Below are 16638 nucleotides of genomic sequence, written 5' to 3' on the forward strand. Positions count from 1 at the left end.
TTTTTTTTTTTTTTTTTTTTTTTTTTTTTTTTTTTTTTTTTTTTGGTGTGTGTGTGTGTGGTGCTGGGGATTGAACCCAGGGCCTTATGCTTGAGAGGCAAGCACTCTACCAACTGAGCTATGTCCCTAGCCCAATTTTACCTTTTTCTTTCTTTGTTTTTCCTGAAAGGCAATTGTTGGCAATAGAAGTTGTCTTCCACTACCACTCTAATACAGAATACTTAAAAAGAAAAAAGTCCCTCAGACTTAACATTCTTTCCTGATTTCTAGTATCAGTGAAGATTTCTGTCTTTGTCATGACCTTTGGCCATTTCAGCTGTTGGTAGTGTGGGCAGGATGCTCAGTTAAATCTTACCGCGGTCTTCTTATTCTCTTTACTGCTCTCTTTTCTCTTCAGTGATACCTTGCTGTTAGTTTTTAGATTCTGGTTCATGCAACTTAAAACATTCTCTTCTCCAGTGACTCTTCATCTAGATACTCTGATTGGACAGCTGATGCAGGAATCAATTTGCAACCTCCTTTGCGAACGTCATGCCGTCGTCGAATTACCCGATTTTGTAGTAGTTCAGAAGATGAAATATCTACTGAGAATTTATCTCCTCCAAAAAGAAGACGAAAGAGAAAGAAGGAAAGTAAGCCTAAAAAAGAGGTAAGAAAAGTATAGATTTTATTTTATTTATTTATTTATGGTACTGGGGATTGAACCCAAGGGTGCTGAACCACTGAGCCACATTTCTAGCCCTTTTTTATATTTTATATAGAGACAGGGTCTTGCTGAGTTGCTAAGTGCCTTGCTAATCAGCTGAGACTGACTTCGAACTCCTGATTCTCCTGCCTCAGCCATCTGAGTTGCTGGGATCACAGGTGTTTGCCACCATGCCTGACTAGAAAAGCATATATTTAAAAATAACATGTATCTACATTTTTATAGAGGTGGTAGCACCCATATCTAATAACCAAAAATTTTTGAGAAATTGAAGCTTTTCCTTTTTATTTTTTGCAGTGCTGGGGATGAAATCCATGGCCTTGTGAATGCTAGGCAAGCACTCTACAATTGAGCTACCTTACTAGCCCTTATTTAGTAAGAATGTTAGGCCAGGAAGAGTGAAATGTAGAAAGTAAACTTATTTTAGGGAAAGCTACCTCAGTTATTCATACTTCTCCATCTTTACTGTTCGGAGAAGTAAATTGATTTTTATACTTTCCTAAAGCTAAAAGAAACTCAGGGGGTTATTTTATGAAACTACTAGGAAGATCTCCCGTGGTTTCAGAAGTGATCCATTCTTGTGTGTATGTGGATGAAGCAGGTATCAGTGCTGCGATCGTTAGGCTGGGCACATGGCGCATGCTTGTGATCCCAGCAACTCAGGAGTTTGGGAATTTGAGGCAGGAGGATAGAAAGTTCAAAGCCAACCCCAGCAAGTTAGTGAGGCCCTAAGCAACTTATTGATATGTCTCAAAATAAAAAAATAAAAAGGCTGGCATGTGATGTGGCTCAGTGGTTAAGTGCCCCTGGATCCCCATTACTCCTCTCTGCCCTGCAGAAGTAATCATGAGATGGTGATGCCAAGCAATGATTCTGAATGGTAACGTTTCTTTGGTATCTCAGTGCACCTTTGCCCCTTCTTCTCCACCATGCTTTGTTCTCTTCCCCTTGGCAGAATTTGCGGAGGATGACTCCAGCAGAGCTTGCAAGCTTGGAACATTTATATGAATTTCATCCTCCAGTTTGGATAACTGACACCACACTTCGAAAGTCTCCCTTTGTTCCTCAGATGGGTGATGAGGTGAGAACAATAAAATTATAGAACATAAAACAAAATTTATGTTTCTCTTTAGTTTTGTTAATTTTTAAATGTGTACTTCTCTCTTGTAGGTAATTTATTTTCGACAGGGTCATGAAGCTTATATTGAAGCTGTCAGAAGAAATAATATTTATGAACTGAATCCTAATAAGGAGCCATGGAGAAAAATGGATCTTAGAGTAGGTTGATGGTATTATTAAATGGTTAAATTAACATAGAGTTAAATTATTTATAAATCCACTTAAAAATTGGAAGCAATTTCATTACTTTCTCCTACTTTAAAACTTTTCTGTTCTTACCTGCCAAGTTTTAAGACCCAGTGAGCTGGACTTGGTGGTGCACACCTGTAATCTCAGCTACTGGGGAGGTTGAAGCAGGAGGATTCACATGAGCCAGCCAGGGTAACTTACACTGTGTCTCAAAATAAAAAGGACTGGGATTGTAGTTTAGTGGTGGATGGTATCTCTCCCTGCCTCCCCATATGTAAATACAGGGTTAAACACAACAATATAGTCTCTTAGGAAGTCAGGTGTGACATTAATAGTATTAAGAATACTTGGACAGATTTTCAAAAGAAGAAATAAATGCAAGTTTCAAGGGAAGAAATAAAAATTGGAAATTTTAACTTCATGCATAAATGAGGAAGTAACTTTTCCCTTTTTGATACTTAGTTTTGTTATTTTTTGTTTTAAATAAACAAAATGCTACATTTTAGCAAGTAGCAAAGATTTTGATTTAATAATTCATTCAAATTGCTGGTAGGGTGTGTGGAATGACATGGGTATTGTAGAGAGTATTTTGGCAATAGAAATTGAAGCTTAAAGATTCTAAGACCTTTTAAATCAATGATTTTACTTCTGGTAATTTAGAAAACAATCAAGACTGATTTTTTTTTTTTTTTCCATTTCATTTCATTGTTTATAAAAGCAAAAAATTTGGAAGAAAATCTAAATACACTACCATAATCAAGTCATGGTGCATTTGCACATCAACTTCTTATTGTTGAGGCTCGTGAGATATTTGAATTCTCACAAGGTATTGATGAAGAGGAAAGTTGTAATGTTAGATGCTGTTTTGCGGCTAATCAAGATTTCATAGTTGGCTACATTTGTAACTGAAAGAGAAAACATCAGAATGTCAGTAACGAAGCTGGTTCTTCACAGTTATACTCAGTGGCTCTATTCCTGTGCCTTTGGCTTTTATATGTGTTTGGAGGTTATGTCTGTTTCACTGTGTATCTGAGTATAGTCAGTCCTCATTATTCATGGATTTATGTTCAGAGAGGCAAATAATTTGAATTGCCTGATGAACATGTTCCTGGCGGAGGTTGAACAAGGTAGCCCTCTGCCTTCGCCTGCTGCACGTATCCATGTCATGGTCTGTTTACTGCCACACGTTTCCCATATATTGTAATTTTTTTTTTTTTCTCCCTGGGCAAGGGCCAGTGATTTTACTGTTTATAAGGTCCCCTGAGCATGGTGTTTAAGTGCTGGCTAGTGTTACTGAGTGCAAGAAGACTGTGGTATAACTTAGGGTGAACATGTGTTAGCTAGGTGTCATTCTGCTGATGTGAGTTGTAGTATCATGCGATGTAGGTTTGGTGTTAAGGAATCAACCACATGTATTAAAGACCTGCCTTTAAATACAGACACATAAGAAGTTGCAGTGCGTTCATTAGCTCACTACAGTACGGTGGCCAAAGTTTCCTGGGAGTCTAATCCTAGGTTTGCCCTTGGAATTCTGATCCAGTGTTCCATTTCAGTGTCGGGCACTTCATGGAATATAACTACTACATGTGAGAATTCACTGGACTTAGTACTTCGGTGTGTTATAACAATCACATGAGTTTGTTTTCCCCCATTTAAAAAAAAATGCATAAAATTGTATCTATTTATGGGGTACCATGTGGTGTTTCAGTATATACATACAGTGAGTAACATTGAAATCAGGATAAACGTGTGTCTCCTCATTTATTTCTTTGTGGTGTGAACATTCAAAATGCTTTCTTCTCGCTATCTATCCACCCTACTGTGTAATGCAACACCAATACTCATTTCTCCTTCATAAGTGTAAGTTAATACCTACCCATTTGCCACTTTTCAGTTTCTACCTCCTATTGTCTTCTGCTTCTGGCAACAACTGTTTTACTCTGAACTTCTATAAATTCTAGATTCCACACAAGAATTCCATCATGTGGTATATCTTTTGTGCCTGGCTTATTTCACTTAATGTAATGCCCTCCAGTTCTATACATACTATTGCAAATGACAGAATTTCATCCATTTTTATGGCTGAAGAGTATCCCATTGTGTATCTGTACTGCTTTTTCAAAAATCCACCCAGCAGTCAATTAACGTAGATCATTTCTGTTTCTTGGCTACTGTGAATAAATAGTGCTAAGATAAACATGGGAGTGCAGGTCTCTCTTCACCCTCATTTTTCTTGTTTGGGATTTGTATCCAGTAAAATTACTAGATCATATTGTAGCTCAGACTTCAATTTTTTGGGAGAATGTCTATAATATTTTTCATAATGACTGCTTATGTACATTTTCACCAACTATGTACTGTAAGAATTTCTTTTCACATTTACAGGCACTTGAGATACTGAACATTTTTTTGTACACATATTGACCATTGTGTGTTATCTTTTAGGAAAGGTCTGTTCAGGTCTATTGCCTGTCTTACTGCTGTTGAGTTCCCTATGTATTCTGATTATTAACTTATTGGCAGATGGACAGTTTTCAGATATTTTCATCCATTCTGTAGGTTCTCATTGCTCTGTTGGTTTGCTTCCTTTGTTGTCAGAAGCTTTTTTTCTTTGTAATCCTATTTTTCTGTTTGTACTTCTTTTTCCCATGCTTTCAGGGTCATCTCCTAGATATCTTTGCCCATTCTGTTGTCCTGAAGTGTTAACTGTTATGAGTGTACAAGAATTACAAACCACCACGCATACTGAGCCAAATTGAAATGGATTTGGTTCTTTAATGAGCATGCCAGGCAAGAGTGGCGGCTGGGAGCAGGCTAATGCCTCAAAGAACTCCCAGCACCTGAATTTTGGAAGTACAGAGATTATAAAGGCAAAACCACAAGCATAATTGAGGCACAAATAGGTCAGAAAGACCCTGTTGAGACATATTTTGATTACATGAGAGAATTGTTTTGATTGCACATTTCATTTTGTTATACGTCAGAGCCATAGGGACGTGGGAAGGTCCTGATGTACTGTCAGTATAGATACAACTGTCAGGAGGCAGAAAAGAAAACGTAAGCAAGCATACAGGGCTGGGGATGTAGCTCAGTTGGTAGAGTGCTTGCTTTGCAAACACAAGGCCCTGCGTTCAATCTCCAGCCCCACCCCACCCCCCCCCAAAAAAAAAAAAAAAAAAAAAGAGTAAGCAAGCATACAAAGGAGAGTCAGGTCAGAACAAAAATGGCATTACTTCTGTTATTTTCATTAGCCCCTTTGTCTTTCTAATAGTTTCATACCTTATATTTAAATCTTTATCTTTTTTGTTGTGAGAGAGATGGTCTATTTTCATTCTTCTGTATGTGAATAACCAGTTTTCCCAGCACCATTTATTGACATGACTGTTTTTTCTCTAGTACATGTTAACAAGTTTCTTGAAAATCAGTTGGCTGCAGTTGTGTTTTTACTTCTAGATTCTCTGTTTCATAGGTCTGTGTGTCTGTTTTTATAGTAATACCAAGATGTTTTGCTTATAATAGCTTTGAATTCAGGTAGTGTAATGGTTTCTTTTTGCTCAAGAATGGTTTAGCTATTCAGATGTGTGCTTTTGCTTTTTTCTTTTTTGGTACTGGGGATTGTACTGGGGGCCACTTAATCACTGAGCCACATCCTGGGCTCTTCTTGTATTTTGTTTAGAGACAGAATCTCACTGAGTTGCAAAGGGCCTCACTAAGTTGCTGAGGTTGGCTTTGAACTCGAGCTCCTCCTGCCTGAGCTGCTGGGATTACAGACATGCGCCACCATGCTCAGACAGGTGGTTTTTAAAAATTAACTTATTTTAGTACTTTTTTTCTGGTTTGGTGGAAAATGCCTAATACAAAATTATATTAGAAAATCTGTGTATAAGGAGAAGAGAGCCAGAAGGAAATAAGTCAGTTAACAGTGGTTGTCTTTAAATACTAAGCTGATAGATGATTTGTGCTTTCACTCTTAAGCTTTCATAGTATATTTTCTTGGGTGAGTATAATGACTTTCTAAAGTTCTTATATTTGAAACTGTATAAAACATCTTTCGTTATTGCTGTTAGCGAATATGACTGATTTATTAATTTATTATCTCCAGAGGCAGAGACAGGTTTATTTAGGAAAACAGGCACATTAATGGGAGAATATAGGCCATTTCCAGAGGAAGAAAGAGCTGCTTTAACAACTTTTTCTTTTAAATGTCTGCCGTAGGATCAAGAATTGGTTAAAATAGTTGGAATACGGTATGAGGTTGGCCCTCCTACACTCTGTTGCCTCAAACTAGCATTTATAGATCCAGCAACTGGAAGACTTATGGATAAATCCTTCTCTATAAGGTGTGTACTATTTTTAATGGAAATTTTGAATTTAGGTTTCTCTGTCTTGCTAATGAGCATACCCTTCCCTTTTATATTGCATGATCCCTAGTAGGACCTGTGGACAGCCCAGATTGGAGGGGAAGGCGAGTTTCTTTTTTGTTTTTTATTACTGGGGATTGAACTCAGGGGCACTTGACCACTGAGCCACATCCCCAGCCCTTTTTTGTATTTTATTTTAGAGACAGGGTCTCACTGTTGCTTAGGGCCTCACTAAGTTGCTGAGGCTGGCTTTGAACTCACGATCCTCCTGCCTCAGCCTCCCAAGCCACTGGGATTACAGGTGTGTACCACCATGCCCAGCTAAGGCAAGCTTTTCATGGTAAAGCCTGCTGGTAGTCACATGGGTCTCTCAGGTAGCAGCAATCTGTTTTATATGGTTTTCATGCCATTTGCCTGGATGGAGAATTTGGCTCTGTCCAGAAATTGCCTTTATTTTTTGAGAGAATATTAGGCTAAACCATGTGCTATACTGTGCCATTCATTTTGCTAACTGATCATGTAGATTTTGAACACTCAAAGTATGGCTGATTTGAATTGTTTTAAGGGTATACATTACATTTAGAAGACTTGGAATGAAAAAAAAGAATGTAAAATGTCTCTTTACATATTGTTATAGTATTTTAGGTGTGTTGGACACAATATAATATACTATTAAAAACTCATTGCTTTTTGTTTTTACTTTTATGGCTAGTGGAAAAATTTTAAGTCACATATATAGCTTCTGTTATATTTCTTTTGCACATGTTGCTTTCAATTGTAACCTGTGTAGACAATGTAATAATTTTTATTTCTGTTTAGATATCATGATATGCCAGATGTTATTGACTTTCTTGTATTGCGTCAGTTTTATGATGAAGCAAGGCAGAGAAACTGGCAGTCTTGTAAGTCTATCCTACTCAGTGCTCTATAGTCTGAAATATGAATCTTGTTTCATTGCTCTACCTTTTAGTTGTAGCACTCTTAATCGTGGTATATACAAACATAAACTCTGGATAGAAACAAATGATCTCTAAATATATTTTGCTGAGGGCTTAGTACTAATTTGTAGCGATACTGTGCAGGCTTTTTAAAATCCAAGCAAGTTTTTCTCCTCTTTTTAAGGTTTGTATTGTTGGGAGAAGATCATTTTTACCCATAGACAATAGATTAGAGCAATCTTATTCCCTTTCAGACTTATCCATGATATATTGAATGTTATTATCTTTAATGGGACACTGATATAATTTACATTATTGTCCTAGGATCTCAAATGATCCAGAGATTGGGAAATACTTGCTTATTTCACAATGAAAATGTTCTGTGTATGAAAAAAATATTTTGCTTTTGATATAACAGCCTCATCTTAAAATGTAGTGACTTGAGGAAACCAGCCCTTTAAGAAACATCAATTTACCTTTATGCTTTAAAAACATTTGATTTGTGGGTGAACGGAAAAAATAAGACCACTGCAGTGAGCACTGAATTACTTTAATGGGACCTGTGACGGCCACTTGAGGAACGCCTGGCACACTTCTTCAGACGGGCATAGCAGTGTCTCAGGGTACAGTTGTGGAATGTAGTTTAACCAGACGGCACTCTCACAACTCTGGTACCTATTTTACAATGTACTCACATTACTGTTCAGTGTGGAGTCTTGTCTGGGAGCTAGAGTTTGACTTTTAATCATCTGTAAGAGCAGCTTATTCTGCATATATCAATTCTTGGTCTCTTATTAGAAATTCCAAGTTTTACCCAGGTTTTACTATCTGGTGTACACATTCATAAAGATGTTAAGACCTCTTTAATCTAGTTTCTGCTGCCTTTTGCTGCATGACCTATACACGTCCTATAAGTGGATAAATTATAGATAAATTCTGTAAGGCTGCTAATAGACCTTGTGGTCTGTGTGTGTATGTGTTTTCCTGAGTATTGAATCCAGGTGTGCTCTAGGGGTGCTTCACCATTGAGCTGTCTATATCTACAGTCCTGGTTTTATTTATTTATTTATTTATTTTTTTTTTGTTTTGTTTTTGGTAGTGGGAATTTAACACGGTATGCCTTACCACTGACTCACATCCCCAGCTCCTTTTATATTTATTTTGAGACAGGGTCTTGCTTAGTTGCTGAGACTGGCCTCAAATTTTCAGTCTTCTTACTTTGGCTGCCTGAATTGCTGGGATTACAGGCCTGCTACACTGTGCCCTACTGTAGACTGTTCTTGGTGGTAATGCCTACACAAGTCATCAGGATTATTTTGGGGTTAGGAGTAGAAGAATTTTTTCTTGAAGAAAAATATTTAGCCACCAAAGAGGAAGGGGGAAGTAAAAAGCATAACAAACCTACAACTCAACTGTAAAATGTGAGAATTACCAAGTCATAAAGTTAAGTCCCAAAGAATTTTAAAGCTTCCGTTAGTGTGATTTTTTTTTTTTTTTTTCCTAAATGAGATTTTAGAGACTTTGATTTTTACCAATATGCTCATTTTAAAATCTTTTAAAACGTCTTTTTTTGTGGGGGGGTGGGGATTACTAGGAATTGAATCTATGGGTGCTTAACACGGAGCCACATTCTCAGTCTTTTCTGTTTTTTATTTTGAGACAGGGTCTTACTGAGTTGTTCAGAGCCTTGCCTAAGTTGCTGAGGCTGGTTTTGAACTTGGAAACCTGCCTAAGCCTCCCAGGTTGCTGGGATTGTAGGCATGGGCCACTATGCCTGCCTTAAACCTTAAATCTTTACTACCGAACTCTAGAGATGAATTCCCAATTGTCCTTTTTAATTAAGTGGTTTTCATTTTGTTTCTGTGGTTGGTAAATGATTATCTCAGATCTTTATATTAAACCTCAATCATTTTTATTACCCCATAAAATCTTAACCTTTTTGCCTATAATCTGAGCAGTATGGCTAGAGAAAACCCCCACCACTTCTGACTTTTACGATGTATTTTTGTCCTGACCTTGAAGTTTGATTACTGGGGTGGCCAGCCATCTGATAAGTGACTTCCTTTGTTGTTTGTTTTTGAAAATGGTGAAATGAATGAGAAGAGGAGATATAGTTGTTATAGCAGCCTGTGTTTCTTCTAAAACATATGTAAAGCACACATGACAATACAATTTGTTTTACTATTAAAGTCAAAGTTTAGATACAGTTGGAAGATACATTTAGAAACCCATATAGACTGTAACTCATGAAGTCTGTTAATTTTTTTTGGTTTGTCTAGGAACCCTCCCAGGTCTGCTTTTGTATTATGCCAACAGTAGGATAAATGGATATTTAATTCTTTTAAATAATAATATTTTAAGTGTTTCTGAGAGTTCCTAGACCTGATTATTTCCCCCTGTACTGGGGATTAAACACAGGTGTTTGTACATGTTCATATTCCACCTTCAGCCTTTAAAATTTTTTTTTTTTTTTTAGAGAAAATGTCTTGCTAAGTTGTTCAGGCTTGCATTGAACCTGTGAGCCTCCTGCCTCAGCCTCACCAGTAGCTTAGACCTGATTTTTATATTTTAAGAATTAGAACACTGTTTTAGGTGATGATGGTTTACATAGTACCAGCTTTTAAAATAATTGTGTAACCATAGTTACTACAATAATTTTGTTTTATTCTTCAGGAAATTTTATGTATTCCATAAGTATATGTATTTAATGCACTTACTAAGCAAGTATATACTGGTAACATAATTATGGTAAGAGATTTTTGAATTTTGTTAACCTTGTCCTTCACTTCATGTTGTAAAACATAAAATGACTTAGTTTGGAATAGACTTTTGAAAACCTTAAAATAATGAAACCCAGTGTTAATTCATTTTGTTCTGTTTTATTATGTTGTATGGCTATTTGTCTTTTCTGATGAGAGTGGTATATCTTTTTTTTACAACTGTCCTATTGAAGATTGCTGGGGAGTGTGGGTGGTGGGCTCATTTCAAAATAAAAGTATATTTTGATTTCTGTTCTATCTATAAATATGGTATTTTATGGAGAAAAAGTGTTAATAAGTGTTATCAAATAGATGCCTCAGACTAGATCTTTTCTCTTACAGGTGACAGGTTCCGATCTATAATTGATGATGCTTGGTGGTTTGGAACAGTGTTAAGTCAAGAGCCATATCAACCACAGTATCCTGATAGTCATTTCCAGTGTTACATTGTTAGGTTTGTATACTGATGAAAATAGTCATCTAAATATTGAGTCATCTAAATATTGTTGTATGACTAATGTATTTCTGGTTGATTATAATTTTGTCTTGTCAATCTGACTTCTGAAATGTCTCTCAGACATGCACCTGTTTCTAATAAAATTCCTGTTGGTTTAGGTTCTGCTTGCTTCCCTGAGGGTTTCTGTAGCCTCCTAATATTTTCTTTATACCTAATATTGTCAGGTAACTATGTTCAGAAATACATATAATTAATCTTAAAAACATCTTTGCCTTTCCATTGGCTGTGGCTTGAAGACTGTGGGGTTGTGGTACCAAGTTCGTCCTGTGACTCCTGACTCTTTGATTTATCCTTAACTCTGGGTATGGGCCACACAAGATTTCTTGTTTTCTTCTTAACCTGACATACTTTTTTGCTTTTTCTTTTCATAATGTGTACTAAAATTTTAATGTTAGTATTTAAAATCTTAATGGTGCAGTGAGATTAATTTTTATATTTTGTATTCTTTTGGTTAATTATAACAGTTGCTGTTATGTACAGTTTGTTTTCAGGAAAGGCTAACCAGAGTTTTGTTGTTTTTTAAATAGGTGGGACAATACCGAAATTGAAAAACTTAGCCCATGGGACATGGAACCAATTCCTGATAATGGTATATATTTATTAAACAATGAAAGCATTTTATCTTTATATTGACTGCAGTTTATCTTGCTGATGTACACACTAGGTAGAGCATGTCTATTGATTTTCAGTATATTCAAATTATTGCTCAAGACTTCACTGAGACAATAGAATTAATATGGATCTCTCTCGTTCACCCTTGGTCCCAGGTTCCAGCTTGACACTGTGTCTTGGTAGCCTCCTGTCATTGCTCATGCAGCCCTCCTTTAAACCTCAGTGACTTCTTTCATGCAGCCTCCCCTTCCTTTTCCTGACCCTTACTCTGCCCAGTGAAAGATCGGACTTCATTTCCCTGTCTTCTGCTTTCCCTCAACCTTTGTGGATCGTGTGTTCCTTTGTGAAAGCTAGCCTTCCTCCAGTTGTGCTGTCCCACTGCTGCCCTTTCTGAAAGACCTGGTACTTTTCGTAGCTCATTTCCTTCAGTCATTTTAATTTCCTCCTTCATTTCTCTGGTCTAGTTTGAATATGTCTCTTGTACTTTTCATTTGACTTTATTGAACATTTTAGCTAGTGAATTATTTCTCTCTTGCTTAACCTTTGGGAAGTGTGCTGTGTCTCTCTTGCCTAATGTTCTTACCTACCAAGTTCTTTTTTTGGTGGTGGTGGGGCCCTCAACCACTGAGCCACATCCCCAGTGCTATTTTGTGTTTTATTTAGAGACAGGGTCTCACTGAGTTGCTTAGTGCCTTGCTTTTCCTGAGGCTGACTTTGAACTTGTGATTCTCCTGCCTCAGCCTCCTGAGCCACTAGGATCACAGGTGTGTGCCAATGCACCCAGCCTCATTGATTCTCCTTCCTCCCTCCCTCCCTCCCTCCCTCCCTCCCTCCCTTCCTTCCTCCCTCCCTCCCTCCCTTCCTTCCCTTCTTCTTCTTCTTCTTCTTTTTTTAAAAGTATACATTTTTTAGTTGTAGATGGACACAGTATCTTTATTTTCATGTGGTGCTGAGGATGGAACCCAGGGCCTCACCTTGGGCCTCACTCATGCTAGGTGAGCGCTCTGTCACTGAGCCACAACCCCAGCCCCTCCATTATTGACATTATTGCCTGTTGTAATCATGATGGTGTTTCATTGTTTCTTTTATATAATAAAAGTTGAAATTCTAAGGTATATCTTCTCCTTTCCCATTTGTTTATACTACTATATAGTTGTTAAAATAAAATGAAGTTTATATTCAGTTGCTATCCTTATTTATTTTGTCACTACACTAAAAAATATTGACCATTGGGGGTGTCTTCTACTTGACTCCTATGTCTTTTGACCTTTGTTTCATCATTTTGAACATTTCTTTACTTTCTGACACAGTGATGTGTTTAAGACTCACCTTGTACTTTCCTTATTCCAGCTGTGGAGTCAGTCATTATTGCATGTACTGTGGTTCATTTTATTGAAGAATGGTATGTAGAAACCAAGATACTACTTTTTATTGATGAATAATATTCCATTGTATGGGCATACCACAATTTTATTTATCCATTCTTCAGTTCAAGATCATTTGGGTTGTTTCTACTTTGAGTTATAAATAATGGTGCTGTGAATATCATGTACAAGTTCTTACATCTCTTGGGAATGGCATTACCGAGTCATATGCCAACTTTATTTAACCTGTATTTAACCTTTTGAGGAACTGACAAACTGTTTTCCAAAGCTGCTGTACCATTTTATATTCCCAAACAGCAGTGTATGTGGGTTCTAATTTCTCTACATCCTGGGCAGCTGTGTTTTTTCCCTTCTTTAAATCATACCTGCCTAATGAGTACAAGGAATTACTGTAGTCTTAACTTGCATTTCTTGATGTCTCTTCATTTGCTTGTTTGTCATTTCTGTTATCTGTTGCTTACTTTTTAATTGGGTTATTCATTGCTTTTTTTCTTACCATGGTTTCTTCTACATAGTCTGTGTCTATAGGATTTTTCTTTTTTTTTTTCCTGCTGTATTGTCTTTTTGCTGTTTATTTTGGATAGTTTCTATTGCTGTATCTTCAAGTTTACAAATGTTTTCTTCATTTTTATTACCATCCAGGGTAGTTTGCATGTCACATATTGTTTTCATCTCTGGAAGTTAGACTTGGGTGGTTTTTTTATTGTTCATACTTTCCAGATAAATTTTTTCCCTATGATATGAAAAACATAAGAGTGTTCAAGTTTATTTTAACATTTTTGACAGTCCCTATTGGTTAACTAGTATTTCTCCTCATACTGGATAATTCCTGTTTTTATTTTATTTTTTTTTGTGCCTTATGATTTTTGAATTGATGCCACACATTTTGAATTTTACATTTTTGAGTTGTGTATTTTTTTGTATTCCTAAAATTATTGTCAAAAATTTTTTTTATCCTAAGTGGTTATACATGACAGTAGAATGCATTTTGACACATAGTACACAGAAGGAGAAAGATATATTTTGTTCTGTGACAGTTTAGTTGAAAACAATTTCATTCTTAAATTTGTTAGGTGAGATTGGAGCAGTGCTCTACCTAGAACTTACTATTTCCCACTACTGTCATGTAGTTAATCCATTGTTCTGAATCATGAAGCTTGTAAGAACCAGGTGTGGTTTCTGGCCATTTTGAGAGTCGTGCCTCATTATTTCTTATTCCTTTATTTGTTTCTTTTCCTGGTCTCCTGCCCTTTTTCCCCCTCTGTACATACATAGGCTGATCAGTATGAAAAAGAACACTTGCCAGGGAACCCTTTCATCTCTCCTCTCCTGGTTCTGTTCTGTGAACTCTCACTTCCTTGTTTTCTCTGGACTCCCAGTTCTGTCTGTTGGCTGCAGATAATCCTGCTGGCCATACCTTGGTTCTTGCTCTCAAGGCAAGATGGTGTAATTGTAGGGTTTACCTCCTTTGTTTTATTTCCATGATATTCCTGTCTTTTGTCTAATGTTCTTTGTCTTGAAGACCATTGTTTTTAATACCTTGGGTTTTTGTTTTAGTGTGTATGATATATTCAGTCCCTGTTATTCCATCTGTCCAGAAACCCAGAGGCACTGGGTTCAATTCTCAGCACTACATATAAATTAAAAAACAAAAACCAAACAAACAAAACCAAAGCAACTCAGCTAACTCCTTAGCCCCTACTCCATGCTAGGCATCGTATTGAATAACACTGAGGTAGCAACTTTTTGCTATCACTGTTTAGCAAGTGAGTAAATTGAGATAGAGGTTAAACACTTGCCTAGCATCATGGTTTTTGGGTAGTATAGATGTGTTTCAAATTCACATTCTGGCTTTGGTGAATCACTGTTTTTTAAGTACTTCGTTATATTTTTTGCTCATATAGCCTCTTTGGCTTTCCTTTGCATAAATAAAATATTGAGGGATTATTCTGGAATTGATTGAAAATACAAAAAGTTTTGGCTTAGATCACTGAAATATTCATTCCAACCTGTTTCTTCTTCTTGCAGAAAACAGAATATTTTTTCTTTGTAAGAACGTGAATTACAAGCTTACAGGAATCGTTTACCAATTTTATACATTTTAAATTTTCCTTCCTGTAGTTACTACTAAGAATGTATAAAAATTCTTACAGATCAAAGCTTTGAAGTGAAGAGTATTAACAAAGAAATGAAGCAGCTGGTGCTGTACACAGTGTGTTTGTAGGGATTTTAACTGCTGCATTTCTAGAAAATCACCTGTAACATTCTGCTCACTGTGTGGTTTGAAACCTGCCGTGTTTTTCCAGAGTCCCCTGTCTGCCAGAAGTATTCTGAGTAAACCCAGTGGCTGCATCCAGTAGGAGAGGGACTCCTTAACTGAGGGGATGCGTTTAGTGAGCCAACCAGAAGTTTAAAAAAAAACTCTCTGCTTCATTTGTACTCCTTTAAATTAAGGAAATTAGCCATTTGTCATGTTGAAATTGTTTACCCATTTTGCTCTTTCTTAATTCACAGTAAACTTTTTTGTTCAATGTTTAAGATGAACTAGAGGCATGTTTGTTTTGAACTTAATCTGGTTTTGTCTTGATTGATTTTAAAAATTAAATTTTGACTATATGTAAGTTTTAAGACTTTAATGTCAGCTTCATTTTCTGTTTTCACTGGTCAGGTATCTGTCTTCGAAGAAAAGACTGAGACTGTGATAATAGCACTCTATTTTTTAAGTTTTATTAGGGTGTAGGTTGTATGTGTACCTGAATTTAAGTAGCTTTCTAGTCTCAATAAATTTTAAAAAGTTGTGAATTTGAACTTTAAAAAATTTTTTTATTGGTTCATAATAGGTATAAATAATACTAGGATTTGTTTTGACATAATTATAAATGCAGGAGTATAATTTGCTGCAGTTATACCCCCCAGTATTTACCCTTTAACTCTTATTTTTGACTATGGAAGTAATCTAGTTTATGAACTTTGAAAATTGAATTCAACATGGGATGCATTCATTTTTTTGGGTGACTTCTACCCCCTTTTTGTTTTTCTCTCTCTTTTAATGGGTTTCATAGTTGATCCACCTGAAGAATTAGGAGCAAGTATTTCTGTCACAGCAGATGAGCTAGAGAGATTGCTGTATAAACCACAAGTTGGAGAATGGGGTCAGAAATCGAGAGATGAAGAATGTGATCGGATTATCAGTGGTATAGATCAGCTTTTGAATCTTGGTAAGTTTTTTGTAGGATGAAAAGTTTCATTTTCAAGTTGTCCATGAAAGTGTTTCAGCCTGATTGAGGTTATGTTCTTAACTAGCATCTGTCTGTTACTTGTTGGTTTATAGAAAAATGTTACTTAGGGTAATGGACTTCATGATCAGACTCCTCTGCCTTTCCTCCCAGATATAGCCGCAGCTTTTGCAGGCCCGGTTGATCTGTGTACATACCCAAAGTACTGCACTGTAATCGCGTATCCAACTGATCTTTACACAATTCGAATGAGACTTGTTAATCGATTTTACAGGTTAGTGGAAAACTACTTTAAAAGTTCTTTGGCCACACTGAGGTTAAGAAAAAGATAGTGGGTAGTTGACAGTGACTTTGCTTAGTTTTGAGAACTAATTAACATGATTTTGCTTCATTCTTCTCTTTGACTGAGAGGCTGCTTTTGCGCAGCTGTGGGTGTGGTCAGGCGTAAGATCAAATACTGTTTCCTTCAGTCCTTGGTTGTGTTTTTCTTAGAAATAGTTAAGTAGCTGGATACTGGGTTTTAAAATTCCTGTTTAATTGCTTCATTTAAAAATGTGGTAATAGACTTTGATCTTTGATGAAAGCTTATTCCATGGAAGCATTAACTTTTTATCTTTGACTTGTATATAATGTGATAATCATAAGATTTTTCTCTTCATAACGACTTTTGTAGCAGTTGATGATTTTTAGTTTTGGGGATTCCTCTTTTTGAGGAATTACCATTACATAAAAGTCATCTTGAGTTCACAGTTGGTGCAATTTATTTCTGTAGTCATATACTGTAATGTGTATCTGAGTGAGAAACCATGTTGCTAG

General features: G+C 36.4%; 1 protein-coding gene across 1 annotated transcript in view; it reads left to right on the forward strand.

Moving 5' to 3' along the window:
* Positions 1-16638, forward strand: part of BRWD1 (bromodomain and WD repeat domain containing 1) — a 113743-nt gene that overhangs the window by 69203 nt on the left and 27902 nt on the right. Inside the window, 9 exon segments of the mRNA XM_079155832.1 lie at positions 460-649; positions 1662-1787; positions 1877-1984; positions 6230-6354; positions 7195-7277; positions 10415-10526; positions 11117-11178; positions 15649-15804; positions 15976-16096. Of these exon segments, the coding sequence (XP_079011958.1) occupies positions 460-649; positions 1662-1787; positions 1877-1984; positions 6230-6354; positions 7195-7277; positions 10415-10526; positions 11117-11178; positions 15649-15804; positions 15976-16096 (1083 nt within the window).

Source organism: Sciurus vulgaris (assembly GCF_902686455.1).
Source record: "Sciurus vulgaris genome assembly, chromosome: 10".
Classification (NCBI taxonomy): Eukaryota; Metazoa; Chordata; class Mammalia; order Rodentia; family Sciuridae; genus Sciurus; species Sciurus vulgaris.